This window comes from Hirundo rustica, chromosome 2 (assembly GCF_015227805.2).
Source record: "Hirundo rustica isolate bHirRus1 chromosome 2, bHirRus1.pri.v3, whole genome shotgun sequence".
Lineage (NCBI taxonomy): Eukaryota > Metazoa > Chordata > Aves > Passeriformes > Hirundinidae > Hirundo > Hirundo rustica.
The window spans coordinates 49,253,829-49,270,827 of NC_053451.1; the positions used below are offsets into that span (position 1 = coordinate 49,253,829).

At 37.1% G+C, this 16,999-nt stretch overlaps 1 protein-coding gene across 4 annotated transcripts in view; it reads left to right on the forward strand.

Moving 5' to 3' along the window:
- FRY (FRY microtubule binding protein) overlaps positions 1–16,999 on the forward strand; it is a 183,187-nt gene that overhangs the window by 61,050 nt on the left and 105,138 nt on the right. For all 4 annotated transcript variants that reach the window (XM_058419511.1, XM_058419512.1, XM_040056716.1 and 1 more), the window contains 3 exons: positions 6,253–6,306; positions 14,712–14,851; positions 16,777–16,867. In XM_058419511.1, the coding sequence (XP_058275494.1) occupies positions 6,253–6,306; positions 14,712–14,851; positions 16,777–16,867 (285 nt within the window). The remainder of the gene's footprint in view (positions 1–6,252; positions 6,307–14,711; positions 14,852–16,776; positions 16,868–16,999) is intronic.

A 16,999-nucleotide genomic window follows, 5' to 3' on the forward strand; every position in this document is an offset into this window, starting at 1 on the left:
CATTCGCATGACCAAAATTTATTTGTCCACATTTTAGTTTTCTTGGTAGACAACCTAGGTAAAAGATGCCTTTTGCAGAGAATGTGGTAGCCAGACAAAAATTAGCCTGCAATACCTCATGTGATGACATAGTCTGTCATCAAATCGGAGCAGTGCATGACAAGGATGCCAAAGAGTCAAAGCCAGGGAGTGAAAACCTATATTTGAAGCTGAACTGATGTTTTCCTGTATTTTTATATTCAGCAGTACAGGCACATCCTTTTCCACATGAGCAAAACAGAAGAGCTGTTAAAAAAAACCCCAATGCAATTACATGAAGAAGGAATAGACTCAGTAATACTGAGCTTGTCTTTTAAACATGCACCTTTCATTATTTTTGTGCATTAACTGTAATGACAAGTAGGTTTTTGACTTGAGCTTGTTAAATAATTTTTCTTTCAGAGATGTAGCATATTTTTACATATATTTCATGGCCACTTGAAATATGCTTATTTCCACCATACGAAGTACCATGCACAATTACCACTGCTTTTTTACTCAATTTTCAGCAGTTAAATGGAAGTCCATCACATGTTTTGTTAGCATTTTGTGTATCTGTAATTTTGTCTTATGCAAAGTTGTGGTGTTTCCTTGAAGCTGTATTATCATATCTTATTATATTTGCCTTTAGAATTTCCAGTTGCTGTATGCTTAGAATTTCAAAGGGTAATGAGGGAAATCTCCTTTATTTTACTCTCTGTGTAGCGTGGTCACTGACAGTTTCTTAAAAGAAGTGTCTAGCAGCTAATTGGTGCTAAGAGAAGTCAAAGATTCTGTTGTCATCGACTGAACAGGCAGTTTATGTGTTTATGCATGAGGACCTGCTGAATTGCAAAGAATGGTTAATGAAAACAGGATGCTAATTTGCCTCTTTAATAGAACTTGCAGGTGGGAGACAGTTGGGAGACTATCAGAGTAAACAGATTATCCTTTTCAGTCAAAAACCTTGGCTCTCTTAATTGCTTAGATATAAATTAATTAAACTCCTTGTGGGGTGGTGGGAATTCCCAAATAGTAAAAAGGTATATAAGCAACAAAAATAATTTCCTGAGAAGTTCAGAGCTATTTTCCTTACAAGAGCTTTTTCTGTGTGACCACAGACTGTTCCATGCCAGACAGAAGTAAATACAAGTTCAGCTCAATGCAGGATCAGCACTGATCCGCTGTGGGAGGGAGGAGGCAGGAGCGCGCAGCTGGAGCGGAGGATTGACAGTGATGCGTTTTCCTGGTTTTGTATGTCCAAAATTATCAAGGCCAAGAAAAATAATTGGCATGTTTGGGAGCAGACCTATTCCTACAAGCACCAATTTTCTTTCCTGCTGAAAAGTACATAAGACAAAGGTGTTCATTTGGGGGAGAGGGGGCTGATGGGGTGATTCATCATAAGAAGAAGGAATTATGCTTGGGCATTTTTGGGCTCTTAAGATTGTGCTTACGTGTGTTTTACCTATATTGTAGCTGTAGTAGTTGAATGTCTTCTATGCCTACTCCATTTTACATGAAAGGGTCCATTCTTCTTTCTCTTGGAGAGTCTTCCACTCCAGCAGAGCACTCAGTAGAGTATATGTAGCTGCTTTTTAGCGTGCAGTGCAAACGTTAAAATTTGTGTAAAAATATCCTTTCACCATGCTTTTAGGAAAAAACAAAAACAGAACCAAAAATCGGGTTTTATCTCAATCAGTAATACAGTAGCCTGTCACAGTTCAGTAGGAAAAACAGGCCTAATGGTTGCTGAGATTAGAAATAGCTTTAAGGGACATTATATATCATTATAACACAGTGGCATAGTGAAGCTTAATAGGCACTGCAGCATCCTTTTTGTTTTTATGTTTCCCTGAACACTCAGTTCTGTGACAGGTGGCTATTCCTGTGTAAATTTACCCAATTATATTTGTGTAGCAGCCCTGAAAAAGCCTTAATATATTAACCATTAAAAGTCACTGACAGTCTTTGGAGAAATGTTTTAGTGTGCCTGTGTGAATAGAAGGTTTGAATGACATGTTATTTTTTAGGTAATTTATATATATTATATTTAGTTGATGTATGCAAATATGATAAAATGTGCATTTTCCATTGCATAGTTAACATATTCTGTTTTATTATATTCTATTTATGTTTTCCCAAGAGCAATGAGGGAGAGGAAGGAAGTTAAGTTTTAGTTGAGCATTTTGTTTACTAGGCATTGGCGACACAAAACATTTAGCTTGTTTTATTGAAAAACAATACTTTCAAATATTAAATTGCCTTTACTCCTTATCTCTAACGTGTTTGTATCATGGGAGTTTCCAGCGTGAACAGAGTACGCAATTGAAGGCAGCACATCAAACAAGAAATAAGGATGTTTAGTTTAGTGAGTAAAAATGGAAATGTTATTATTGAGAATCCATTCTTTAGAAATTTTCTGATGTTTTTTGATAGTTCAGTAAGCTATTGGCCCTTCCATACTAACCAAATCTTTCTTTATTCATATTTTGTTGTTGTAGGCTTTGCCTCCAAATTCTGCCAAACTATTTATCTAAGATTTGGAAGACATTTCTGTGGAATGTAGTATATTGACAGAGATTCAAATAAGTCAACTTATTATATAGAAAGTTTTGCCATTCCTGAGTTGGGTGGGCAAGAAAATAAATAGAAGTAAAACTGTGCCATGAGTCTAGAAAACAGTTTTAGGATTTTTTGAAAAATAATTAAGTGTATCTCCAGGGTAAATAGACTACTATGGAATCTATTGCCCAGGGACAGTTCCATATTATTACACATTTTAACCTTCCTTTGCAAGTCCTGAACCTGTGGTATGCAGTAAAGACATCTACCATGAGTAAAAATATACTTTATATAGTATCTGCCATAGTGACAATGTTGAAAATACTGCATAAAATGAAATGGTAAGATTTGTAAGGATATTAGAACTAAACAAATAGAATAGGCAAGTTATTTACAATAGATGAAAATATGAAAATTTATTGCATAAAGAAAAATTGCTGTTTTCAAAGGACACTTGAAGTACCTGCATACACCTGAGTTGCCTTTGAATTTACTCAGTAACGTCTCCCTGACGTGGTCAGTTGTTACTCTTACTGTGAATGTATTCATGCTTTTATATTTTAAGAGTGCTTAGACAACAAAACCCCACATTTCTATGTGGCCCTTCATCTTTATTCTATTCAGCACTCAGCATCAGTAATAAGTAGTCATAACTTCTACGCTGAGTTCTCTCAAACCTCCAGACGCCACATGCAAACTTATATGGCTGTTGCCATTCACTGCAGGGATACAATGAGTGGCTCTGGTATGGGCACCCCACTCCCGGCAGTGGAAGGGTGTGTGTAGAGACTCTTGTCTCCCTGGGGTCAGGTTGGATTCTGACACAGTGGCTGCAGGCAGCACTCAGTGGCAGCACTGTCCTTGGAAAGAGTCGAGAAAGAAGCAGCAGCAGCAGCAGCAACCACCCAAACAGGGGCATGACGAAGGGGCAGAGACAGCTGCCGCAGCAGCTGCTGCCTGGCAAGAGTGTGAGGGGAAGGGAACAGTGGGAACAGCAGTAGGTGCAGGATGCAATGGAGGGATGAAAAAAGCCTCTGCAGAAGCCCTAAACTGGAGATGCTGAGAAGTTACAGCAGCAGAAGCCTTCCTGGCTTTTGACAGTTCTCCATCCCAGCTGCCTTCTGCTTGCGACCAAGGCTGCTGCATGGCCTGTGAGTGATTTCTTTCGGTCAGTGCACCATGGCTGGGGAAGCCCTGGTGTAGTGCTTGCAGGAGGGCACATGATGACTTGTACTGCATTGTCAAATGGAGGCATCTTCTCTAACATCTCTAACTAACAGGGATGCATCCCCTGGGGAATATCGTCATCAGAAACTAAAGTATCTGGGAGTATATGTGCTCCCCCAGATAGGTTACACGTGATGGGGACATTTTCAGGATTGAGATTCCTGAGTCGGGTTCCCAGAGCATGGTTTGTCTTGTTTAATTGTGTTCTCTTTAGAGACAGCATGTCATGAGGAGTCCCTCACCTCATTTCTGCCTGAAATTCTACTCTTTGAAAGCCAAGTATTGCAGTGTTTGCCATAGAAACACAAAGCTTCTGCATGCTAAAACCCTTTTTGTTGAAAGAGACCTTAAGAAGTTTGTGGTAACACAAGTCTTCAATAACAATCAGAAATTTCATAACTAAAAAGAAAAAAAAGTGGTGTTGATTTTTTTTTTTTTGCCTAACTGCAGTAATTCTTAGTATGCTGATTTGTCCAGGACCCATGAAAACTTAAGAATCTCTCCTTTTAAAAAGATTGAACACTACTTTTGTAAGTTTATCTGCTGTCCTTTTCAGTGAGGAGCGATAGACAAAAGAAGTATTGTCCTCCTGTGAGACACAACTAGGCAGGGGAGCACTGACTTACTGATTGAGAAGGAGAACTGTGGGTGGGGTAGTGTCCTGTTTTTCTCAGGGTTACAAGGTTTTTTACTGTAGATGTTCATCACCGATAATCTGTCATAAAGTTATAATTAATTGCTGTTGTGCCCGTAATGTATCCTGGAGGAGTCGCTTTAGATATTGGAGAAAACAATGAAAAATATTGATGGCTGTTCTGGGTAAATCAGTGACTCAGTAGAAAACATTTTGTTGACTTTTGTATTTGGTAGGTAGTCAGGGGATACTGCAGTCACCCCACAGCTGGCCTCCTTGCCAGCTGGCATTACAAGTGGATCAGCATAATTAATTTTAAAATCAGTCAGCAGATTATACTGGGCAACATTTGCTTCTGAAAAATACATGAAATAATAGAATTCTTTGGTCCAATTCAACCATCTCCATTTCCTTATCTCATCAGCTTTACAGATTTCTTTATTTTATATCTAATATCCTCTGGCAGGGATGGTATTTTGCCTGCTACGTTAACAGATGCTGATGAGTGTAACAGCTCGTTGAAAGCTGAACACAAAATCTCATTCTGAGCTGGTGGGAGAGCCCCAGTCTTGCAGCTGTAGGAGAAGAAAGAGTCATGATTTATAGAAGAATAAAGCACTGGCACATTGCAGACACCAGAAACAGTAGTGTAATTCACAGCAGAATTGTGAGGGTGACAAGTGACGTGTTTTTCAGACTGTCATCTGTCCTCATAAGTTGTTTATTTTCATTGTGGCGTAGGAGATTAATGTTTTGTATGCTGTTATGTGTATATAGAATATTGGCCTGTGTACTTCTTCATGTCTCAGCAGTTCAGCCTGCTTGACAAAGAAGCCATGCAGGTGAATAGATATTCACATATGGTTTCTCTGAGTTGGGGAGTTCTCATTGGCTTTACCAGTTACTCTGAGAATATGACCTGAAAATTTGCTTCAATTCCAAAAATACCTTTTTAAAGTTTTTCAGAAATAATTTTCCCCACAATTGTCTTCCTTAAAAATTAACTCTGTGGTCTTTGATTTTTCTAAGATCACCTTTCTTTCAGTATGCCCTGCATGATGCATTGTATCTTTGGACACGCTTGTATTGCTTGGTGGTTTTATAACAAGGAGGCACATCATGTAACTGAATCACAGAATCACTGGGTTGGAAGAGACCTTCAAGATCATGGAGTCCAACCCATGCCCTAACGCCTGAACTAGATCATGGCATCGAGTACAACATCCATTCTTTATTTAAACACATCCATGGATGACGACTCCACCACCTCCCCAGGCAGACTATTTCAGTACCTTATCACTCTTTCTGTGAAAAACTTTTTCCTGATGTCCAACCTATATTTCCCTTGACACAGCCTGAGACTGTGTCCTCTCGTTCTGTCAGTTGCTGCCTGGAGAAAGAGACCAACCCCCAGCTGTCTACAACTACCCTTCCGGAAGTTATAGAGAATGGGAAGGTCACCACTGAGTCTCCTTTTCTCCTAAATAGAGCCTCCTGGTTATGTATTAAACACTAGGTGCTTTTTAAGATGTTGAAATAATTTATCATTGTTGTGAGCACAAACTCAGATGTAATGAATGGCCAGTTCTTCTCTTTTGTGAAAAGACATCAAAATCATTCACAACACTCTGTCAGTGTTGGCTGATACATATGTAGAGGCCTCTTTTGCATATGCAGCAATTATCCTGGTATCTCCAGGATCAAGATTAGGAGGCACATTATGTGAGTAAAAAATCTATCAGAAAAATAATAGTAGAATATGATAGTATTGATATTAAGTAATACATATTTAATTTATTTTCTTTCAGGAGAAGCCACTGACCAAATCTCTGCAACGAGGAGAAGATCCCCAGTTTGATCAAGTAAGACTCTTGAAATTACATTGTTTCCATTTCTCAGACTAAAAGAGGAGTGCACTGGAAGGCATTCTAGTGTTCTTACACTGCTGTTGCATACTGCAAAAGTAGTATTTCTTGGTGTGCTTTGGTAGAATGATAAGTAGTTGCCTAACCATTCTTGGATATAAATTGGAAGAATTTTTCCTCTGTTCCCAAGGTCAATATTTTTCTGCCTTAGAACTTGTTACTTTTTATAGTGTATTAGGCACGTGTATTGTTTCTTGTCTGTTTCCTTTGATGGGAATCTTGAAGCAAAATTTGTATCTTTTCAAATTACGTGGGTTTTGAAACAGGTGTGTGGCCCCCAATCTTTCTTTTATGAGGTTTCTTTTATAGTTGATAGGATATAGAATCATGTTTGTTGCCCTTGGTCTCATGAGTCTGGTTTGCCTCTGTAGCTGTGACTCAGCATGACTTACGTGTGTGTTGCACTTCAAATAGGCTGAGCCACCCTGTTGTGTTTAAAATTAGGTATAAGTTCAATTGTCAGGATAAATGCCTGTATATGATAAGGTAGATAATTACTAGGAAAATGGTGAGCAGGGAAAAATATTTAAAAATTAAGTCATTTATCTAATTGGTCTGATTTCATTTTTTAGAATAATAAAATTTTAATTAATAAAATGCAATTTATATCTGGCATTAGAATATTTTATTATGTAAGGGAAATAGGACAAGTGTAAAAATAAAACCAAGAGCAATATACACACTTCTTATAAAGCAATTTATTTTTGTCAGCAGTTTTTCCTTTTGTCAGCAACACTTAGAATAACCTATTTTGAAGTAAAAGAAGATAGGTTCTAAAGAGTTTAAGTTACATAAAGGATGCCAAAACCATCAAATCTCCCTCCCCACGGAGAGGAGTGATAAACTAGGTATGCCATTGCTGTCACTGTTGCTACTGACTCCACATCTGCCCACACCACTGTGCTGCCAGCAGGGCCGGAAGCACAGGACAGAAAGACAGAGCAGAAGCAGCAGCAACAGCCACAATTCAAAAGGAAGTCATGACCAGTGCCATAAGATGAAAGTACCATATTGTTTGACTTCGGGAGAGGAGATAGGTGTAAGTACAACTTCAGATCCTCAGCTGAACATTTACTGAGTTTTCTGAGACATTTCATGAGAAGTAAACATGCCTTGTGAGACTCCAGTGGCATTCACTAAGGTTCACTTCGTAATTTTAGCTTGCCAAGGTGATTCTAGATTGTTCTGTAGCTGCTTTTTGGGGAGAGGGAGCCTGCTTGGAGGGCTGCTCAGAGGTGAGTAGAGGAGGTGAGACTTCTCCTTCATGCTCGGGAGCTCGCTGTACACCTCACTGACCCCGGAGACCCCGCAGGCAAACCAGCCACTGTAGGCTAAAGGAGCTTCTTTCTGAGTAATCCCTACCTGCCTCATGAAATTCTTTGTGGTATTCTGACCTTAATTTTATATACATATTCTTTTCCTTCCTGTGGGAAAAATGTTACACTCAAATGGTAGAGAATTAGAATTTAATTTAGAAATTGGAGAATGGGAAGGTCACCACTGAGTCTCCTTTTCTCCTAAATAGAGCCTCCTGGTTATGTATTAAACACTGGGTGCTTTTTAAGATGTTGAAATAATTTATCATTGTTGTGAGCACAATGAGTAAAAGAAATTAAGCCACTCAGATGCAAACCTTGTGATACTGTTCCTGCAGTGCATTAAACAAACTCATAATGGGTGGCTGTGATTTGATAAAATAGTTATGGTTTAGCAAATTTTGGCCCTTTAAAAGCAAGAATTGGAAGACTAATACTTCTCCTAGTTATTGGCAAGTAGACAGAAATTTGAGAAATTAAATCAAGTTCATTTAATGAAAACAGCAAAAGCTTCCTAGAGTGAAACAACTGTGTGTTTACTGCTGTAGCAATTTATTCTAAATGCAGGCTGGAGGAAAAAAAACAAATGCAGACCAAACACCAAGGTAAATTTTTGTTATATATGACATGCATATATCTTTCTGTCCGCATATCTGAAGTCCTAGCTATGTGCAGAGTTGATAGAAAAGTGCAGTGGTGAGACAGATTTAGATGTCTTGTTAGAAAACCTTGCTTTCCATTGCTTGAAATTTTTAAAACAAGATATTTAAGATGGAATTTTCAGAATTTGTAAGCCTCAGGCCAGGTTGCTAGCAATGTTTCCCTTTTCAGTTTTCACATCGTTTTCTACTCGAGTAGCATTATCATTTTGAGATGTTCTGGTGCTCCTGGGATTGATGAAGGCTTGTGATCAGCAGATGGGACCTGAACCTGGCTTACAAGCCCATTCTCAAGAACATGGTTCATACTTACCAAAATTATTTTAATTTGGCTAAAACCGTACCATCATGGAATGGTTTTAATTGTATTCAAATAGTTTGCATTCAAAATTTTGTAGTGCACAATACAGATTTGATAGAATTGAGCTTGAGTAGAGACAGGAACACAGAGCAAACAGTCTTTCTTTACCTGGCATGTTTCACTCACTAGATTATGTGAGTACATCACATTTTAAAGCTGTTCTTCAAATGATAACATGTCAGAAGTATAAAGTTGTCATGAAAGTATGGATAATATAATGAAGGTGTGGTCTGCCTGGGAAGCTCTGAAGATTGTGATATGACATGGTACCAAAACCCAACTGAGAAGTCACGTGCTTTTAAGTGAAACCACTCAAGTTTTATTTTTGATGTTAATTATTTAAAGAGTCTATGGGATGACAGAAGACCAGGTTAGTAATCCCTTACTTCCCTTGTCCAGTTAGGCTGCAGAAAGCTCTAGTGTTGATTTCTGAAACCCATAGAGTTGTCTAGCAATACCAAAAAAGGCCAGCCATGACATTCCTGATATTTTTACTACAGAAATGAAGGGGGGAAAGAGGGATAATCCCCATGAACAAATTTCTTTAAGGAGTATCTAATAATTTTTACTTCCAGTTTTAGGATGTATAAGTGACAGACTATCAAAGGAACCTGATTTTATTTCTTTTGACATAATCAAAATTATCTCTATTCAATTTGAGTGAAATTGATAAGTAATGCTGAAGTGAGTAGATCACTAGTTACTTTAAAATATCTGAGCTCAGTCTCCTAATGGTGAATGATAAAGCAACAAAAATAAGGCATGACCTGATTTAAAACTTGCTTTTTGCAAGACAGCTTCAGAGGCACAAAAAACAGCCCAAAAAGTAACTTAACAATGAGCAGAATGGCACTTTGGCTACCCAAAGTGATGAGCATCAAATTTAACACTGAAACCCCCAACCCATTTGAGATGGCTATGAAAGCATTACATATTCCTGAATAGCTCTTTCTCTAGCTCCCTGAGAACCAGCATTTTTTCCTGCCCATTGTTAAACACCATTTCAGGAACATTGGTTGTGATGGTGGTGATGGATCCAGTGTCTGGAAACCTGACTGGGCCAGGGCTGTTTCTCTCCACACAGGTGTAGTCAGTGTCTCCTGTTAGGCAGACAGCCTGTCTGGCTGCCAGTTGCATCACCCTCCTCAAATAAATAATAGGATCTTGAGCAATGTATGAAGTGATGATGCTTATCCTGACTTGCCGAATGTCTCACCATTGGCCCAACAAACTGCATTCCTTACACTGACTCTGTTTTCCTTTCTAGGTGGGCATGTGTATAAAGAAAATATATACAGGAAGTTATGTAGGTTTTTTCATATGGTTTTAAATATTTTCGTGGTATATTTGAAATCATGTTTTGAAAGTCCTTGATTAGACAACTCTAGTTGCCTATTGGCAAAGAGCATTATAGCTCCAGTATTAGCGTGCTCTGTGTCCCCAGTTACAGAAATGTTATTAAACATTGTACTAGTGAACTATGACTTAAACTTCCTATTACAGGAAACCATAAAGTTGCAGTACATGAAAAGATCAAAAGCTAGCAAAACCCCATAATTCTCCAAGAGGGTTATCCTCACCTAAGGAAACATTTTTATTACTCTCTTCTCAGCCTCTACTGTCGTTTATTCTTACCATGGTGTGTAAATGTTCCATGAACTGACAACACTGGAGGCAGAAGAAGGGCGCTGTGCGATCTTGGTCTGAGCTACAGGCTGCTTTCCATATAAAAACACAGAATGAATGTAGTGTTTTGGCCATGGAAATGAAAATTTTACAGGAAGGCTTAGTTTTCATATGAAGCTATCTATCTGAGGTGCCTGTTGCAGAAGTTTCAGCATAAACTGCACAAAAGCTTATTCTTGTTACAGTTTTACTGCTCTCTTCTTAGATGTGCACTAGGTTGCAGACTACATATTGGAAAGCAAAAACATTTAATCTTTTATATACTTTTAGGAGATGAAAACAAAAAAAAAATCAGCAAAGGTAAAGGAAACTAAAATGAATAACAACAATAATAAAAATGGAAAATGCAATAAATAAATAAGTCACTAAGCAGCATACTAATGATAAAGTGTCCTTTTTCGTAACAGCCTAAATATGATTAATGATATGCTGATATCATGTTTCTTATCCAATACTATTTTTTAGAGGTAGTTAGTTAAGACTGCATTGTCATGGCAGTAGCACTGCACTTGGCTGCTTTTGTGTTTTTCCTTCCCCTGAGTTTTACACATTGTCCATCACCAGAAAAAAAAGCACAGGGTTGAGAAAGTATAAGAAATGATGGTCATGAGGTCGTAAAATAATCTTTGGCTCCTGGTCAGAGGTTTGTGTTCAGGCAGTGTATAAAGAAGTACATCTGAAGGCAAAATTAAAGGTAACACCTTCTGAACTGAACTTGCTGTCCACTAAAAATAAATGGGTTTTCATGTAAACTGTTATACTGGCAGTAAAATAGCTATAAACATTGGTAGTGTATAAGCATGCTAGCTGAAATTACCCATCCACAAAATTATGGTACTAAAAAGTCCAGCTTTCCTTTTTTGTCTCACAAAGCCAAGGCCATTAATGAAAACTAGTGAATTCAATTTGCATAGTTATCAGCTTTAAACATTTCCAGTGAGATTTAACTTCACAGCACGGTCCAAAAAAAAAAGCTTAGAACAAAGATGTGAATGAAAGGAGATCTCGACAATCACAAATGCATTCAGCAGCATTGGTAGAAAGTGTAAAACCTTACCGGGGCTTGTCCATTATTTAGAATCTGCAAAACAACAATTTGAAGATAAAATATGCAGACACTGTGGGAAAAATAGAGTGATGAGAAATAAACCAAGACTGTGCAAAAATGAAGTACTGCAATTCTGCTTTATTAAAATGGTAATAAAATGCCCATTCAACATACATATTGACATAAGTGGTATAGAAAAAGAATGCTGGGCCAAAAAATTAATGATGCTGTTGGAAATTGGGTGCAGTTTTGAATATATTTGGTGTTAAAGCACATATAAATTCATTAGTGAAATAAAAAAGGTAATCATATCAATTTGCTGTTAGTGGAAGCATTTCTTATATTTGAATTTTGACAATATAACAAGACTTCTATGAAAGTATATAAATTGTAGTGAGCTGTCTGAGCAGAATTTCATTAAATTTAGTCTTGCATTTTAATCCAAAATAAATATTAAGCATTTACATAAAGTATATTTAATGCTCTGGGAACACAGGTTTTAAACAGCTCCCTACTTGTGCAGCTTTCTTATCCTTAAGCTATACAGTAGGTAGTTCATTTATGATGGAAGAATATAATCATTTGTCCAACAAGGACATATTTGTACATCTGTGCACTCCCTTTCAGGAGCAGCACAGAGCTAGAATTCATCTCACTCCTGGACTTACTTCCAGTAAATGAAAGGGTTGAGTAACTGGCATGCTGGCTAGACTTCCCTCCCTTCCTGTTCCCTGAGAGCCAGGTCTTTTCCCAGTCCACCCTTCCTTCCTGTCTTAAAAGTGCAATGACAGAAAGATTTAAAAAAAAAAAAAAAAAAAAAAAAAATAGAAGGAGAAAAAAAAAGCTATATTGACCTTTTATCCCAAATGGAGACAGACAGTGTAAATTCAGCAGAAAAAGTCTTGCATTAGAAGATTTAACAGGAATTACTTTGACTTTTTCTGGTGAAACTATAATAGGTGGGATTTAGAGAACAGCTATGATAACTATGTCAGTGAACATGCAGGAAGACCTGATTGAAGCAACTTTTCATTTATAGTTAGATACTGCAATTTCTGAAAAGATACTTGGGTCTATTTGAGGACAGACTTTTTAGTAGGGCCTGTGGACATAGGACAAAGGCTAATGGTTTTAAACTAAAAGAGGGTCAGTTTTTACAAAATAGAAGGAAGATATTTTTTTACTGTGAGGCTGAAGCAGGTTGCCCAGAGAAGCTGTGGATGCCACATCCCTGGGAATGTTCAAAGCCGGGTTGGTTAAGGCTTTGATCAGCCTGGTCCAGTGTCAGGTGTCCCTGCCAATGTTAATGAGGTTGGAACTAGATGGCCATGAAGGTCCCTTCCAACCCAACCATTCTATGTTTCTGTGATTTTAGGATTCTTTTCTGGTCTTCCATAGGAAACCCATTTTCATCTCATTTCATCATGAACAAGCAGTGTTGTGCTAACTTCATAAAATTTTTTGAAAACGTTAGAGAAGTGAGTTGGTAGTTTATAGTTTGCCCTGACACCAGGTGATTGATTTTTTTCCTGAGTATTTATCTGGAGCCTTAACACTAGGAGGCTTTGGTATAATTGAGCCTGAAGTCCTGTAATAATTCTTTATGGAAGAATGTCACTGCTGCAATCAGTTGCTTCATGATATCTTCCACAGCAACTTATTTCATATTTCAGGTAATAAAATTTATTGCAAATTAGATTGAAAGTTTTCAAAAAATATTACTTTTATGGAAAAAAATCCTACTTTTAATTTAGCAGGGGCAGTTGTTATGTCTTTCTAATGCAGCATGTTTAATTTTAGGCCATAGTACCTGAATAGTAATTCTTCATCCTCAAAGTGTCCATTAACTTTAGTCCACAGTGTCACTGTGAATTAGTTAAATCCCAAGGCTGAAAAAATACAAAAGAGATTCAGAGTTACTCATCTAGACTGTCATCCACATTCTCAGTTAAGGCTGTAGCAATATTTGGGAATGCTTGGTCTGCCAATTTTGCTCTTGTCTTAGTCACAGCATCCACGCAAGTTTGGTGTTATGTGAGACATTAATCTTCATTGTTTGTCCACAAGCATTGAAGTGTTCTGGTGTAAGCCTAAGCAGGTGGATAAACCTGACAGTTAATTACATAATCAATGTACTTGGCATGTAGTACACACAGCTCTTCACTCCTGATACTCAGCACTTCGCAGGATCAAGCCCTGCATGATCTCGAGGTGGTCAAAAATCTCCAGATCACTAATTTCTCCCCTATTTTAAATAGTTGTTTTTTATTTTTTTAGAATGTCCACAAATGCTGTAGCTGTGAACATTCAGTTGCAATACATGTATTATCCTCTTGTATAATAATGGGGGGTTTTTCAACCTACTTTTTGATCTTTTAATTTTTTGTAGCTTTATGATTTCCTGTAATAGGATGTTTAAGTCACAGTTTAGTCAAACACGCTCAGTAACATTTCTGTAATTGGTGACACAGTTAATACTGAGTGAGCTATAATCTTCTTACCTGGTATGCCACCAGAACTGTTTAATCAGCAACCTCTAAGGAATAATTCTAAACTCTTCTTGTTTATTTGTGCCCACAAAGACACAAGAAACTCTGAACATTTTCCTGTATATAAAAGAGAAATTTTCAGGTTTTTTTCTAAGTTCTCAGGTGTGTGAGCCTAAGAGTAAGATGCATGGTCATTTGATTAAAATTATTGAAGAATTTGTGGTGTTTCTCAATATATTCTGAGTTTCAGGGAGGGAATCCAGCAGTCAGATATAATCCCTGAAGACATTACCTCTGATTATTTCCTTTTTCTTTTCTTACAATCCGTGTGAACTCAAATCAACATCGTGTAAAAATCAAAATAACCTGCTTGAGGAACTAGATGATTTCCTGGTATGTTGAAAGGTGTTATACACGATTTTAGTGCATTTTAATATCATCTGTGTAAAGACTCTTATCAACATACACTCCACTGTTGCATTTCTGTTTATGTTTTATAGAACCATAGATTCATTTAGGTTGGAAAAGACTTTTGGGATCGTCAAGTTCAACCACAAACCCAACACTGCCAGCTCTAAACACTAAACCATGTTCCTTTCTCCATGTGCCACGTCCGCACATCTTTTTAAGACGGGAAATGCAGAATATTAAGTCACTGCTTGTACCATAGTTCTCAAAAAATGGATGAAAACAGGAAGGAACAATTGAGTTAGTACTTTTTTTAAGGAGGAGAGAAAACTTAAACAGCATTTCATTTCTTGATTCATTGTATTTTCCCAATAGGTTATAAGCTCAATGAGCTCACTTTCAGAATATTGTCTACCCTCTATCCTGCGCACTTTGTTTGATTGGTACAAAAGGCAGAATGGCATAGAAGATGAATCCCATGAGTACAGACCAAGAACAAGCACTAAATCCAAAAGGTATGATTTAGAATATGCGTAATTAATAAATTCTAAGGTAAATGCTGTTACATTTCACCCATCAACTCCTGTGAGGTAGCAGTTGCTTGAAACTTGTGTCTTTTTTCTGCTTCTTCCCGGAACTCTTCTCTTGGCTTCTTGATGGATGGAATAATTGTGTCTTTCACGTTATGCTCCTCAAAGTTCAAACACAACAGTACTGTTTTAATTGTCTTTCTGCTGTTTTGGATGCTTTCATGTCATTTAAATACCAGTTTGTATAGACTGTATTTACTCAAGTGATCGGGCAATCATTCTGTGCCACTTGGAAAAATGTATGTGGTGTTAGTTCCTATGTAGTGTTCTGCTTACACATAAAAAATTCAAATAGACCTACCCTCAATCCAAAAACTTGAGAATCAGTCAGAGAGTTTTAGCAACATATCTCTTAAAAGTAACAAGCACACAAAAATAGTGATATCAATAGTTCCTCAGTGATAAGACAGCAGACTGATCTTGGTTATATTGAGGTCTGGCAGTGTGGTTCAGGTGTATTCTTCAAACTTTTGAGTTTTTCTGAATACTTCAGTACTACATTTAGACACTTCAACGAAACAGCAAGAGAATCAATCAATGCTGTCAGACCTGGTGTTCAGAAACACAGAGTCAGTTTGTCACATTGGGATTATATATAACAATAACTACAAAAGGCAGTAGTTGCTGGATCAAAGGGGTAGGGGCTAGGTTTAGATACCAAGGTAGAAATGAACCTGAATTAGACTCTTTATGTCAGTAGAAGTAGGCAGAATGAAGACACAGTTCATTAATTAGACGTCTACTTTTGGGCGAGATGAATCTTTGCCTTGAATGGCTTCTTTCTCTCAACTTGTTCCACAACTACCCGCTCATAAATAGCTGTCTTTGGGAACTCCACCCAAAATTTAGTAGAAAGTCAGTTTACCAATGAAACAAGACCACTCTATCAACTGGTCACGTTACAGAAGGAATGTATAGCAAGTCCTTTCTCCCGTTAATATTAAGGAAAGCAAAATGCAAATAACTTGCTTCATCACCGATCAAGTTGTACTCTTAAATGCCTGTTTTATCACAAACATGTAAGTGCAGTTGAAAACACTAAACCTCTCAGTGTTTATAAGAGTTGTGTTGAATTTACACAAAAATCTCACTGAAATCTTCAAATTAAATGCTTCAAATGGACTGGAGAACTGATTCTTTAATGTTTAATTTTACAAAAAGTACTGTATATTTCTTGTTATCTTTTCAGTGCACTTTGATCAGTTGATTCAAATTGGTATTTTTTGGTGTTTTTATTGGAAGCTATTCAGCTCAGACTTTTATTCCTCTGTGTTGTTCTGTACCAGAAATGTGTTTGAAAAGTTTGAAAAGTGTTGCCAAAGTTAAAAAATTAACACTGAAACAGTTTTTAACAGATAATATCATTTGGTTGTGAATTCTCCATTGGTGCTTTTCAGGCATTTTTCAAAATTCATGACAAGTCTAAATACTAATTGGATAGCACAAAGTTACATTTGCCTCCAAAGTGTAATTAAGAATAGTTTAAATGTTGTCATCAGCAAGGAATTTGAAATTAAATCCATTTGTTCGAATACAGAATCTACAAGTTTCCTTAGTTTTGTTTTGGTATTTTATTGTTGTGGGTCTCTAACTGGAAGAAAAAAAGAGAGAGGAAATGGATAAGTGATATTTAAGCATTTGAAAAAACATTGCAGTAACAGTTAGATTCAGTCTGTTTATCTCAGATTTTAAGAGCATAACAGTACCTTACTTTCTGAGATGCTAGATTGCAGTTTAAAAGGTAGAACGCAATTCCCTGTTATCTGTATTTATGTAATTTTTGAAGAAGGCATCTAATATTAATTATGATACTTCTCCAAAATACTGTGTTTGTTGGTTTGATTTTGCAGTGATGAACAGCAGAGGGACTATCTAATGGAGAGAAGAGATCTGGCTATTGATTTTATTTTTTCTTTAGTATTAATAGAAGTTTTGAAACAGGTAGGAGTTCTTAAATTATCCATTAACTAATAATGATTGAAATTACCAATGCAAATGAATTTTGTGACTCTTCTTTCTGTTTGCATCTTTAAGATTATAATAAAAACATGAAGTACATCCTGCATGCTTTTT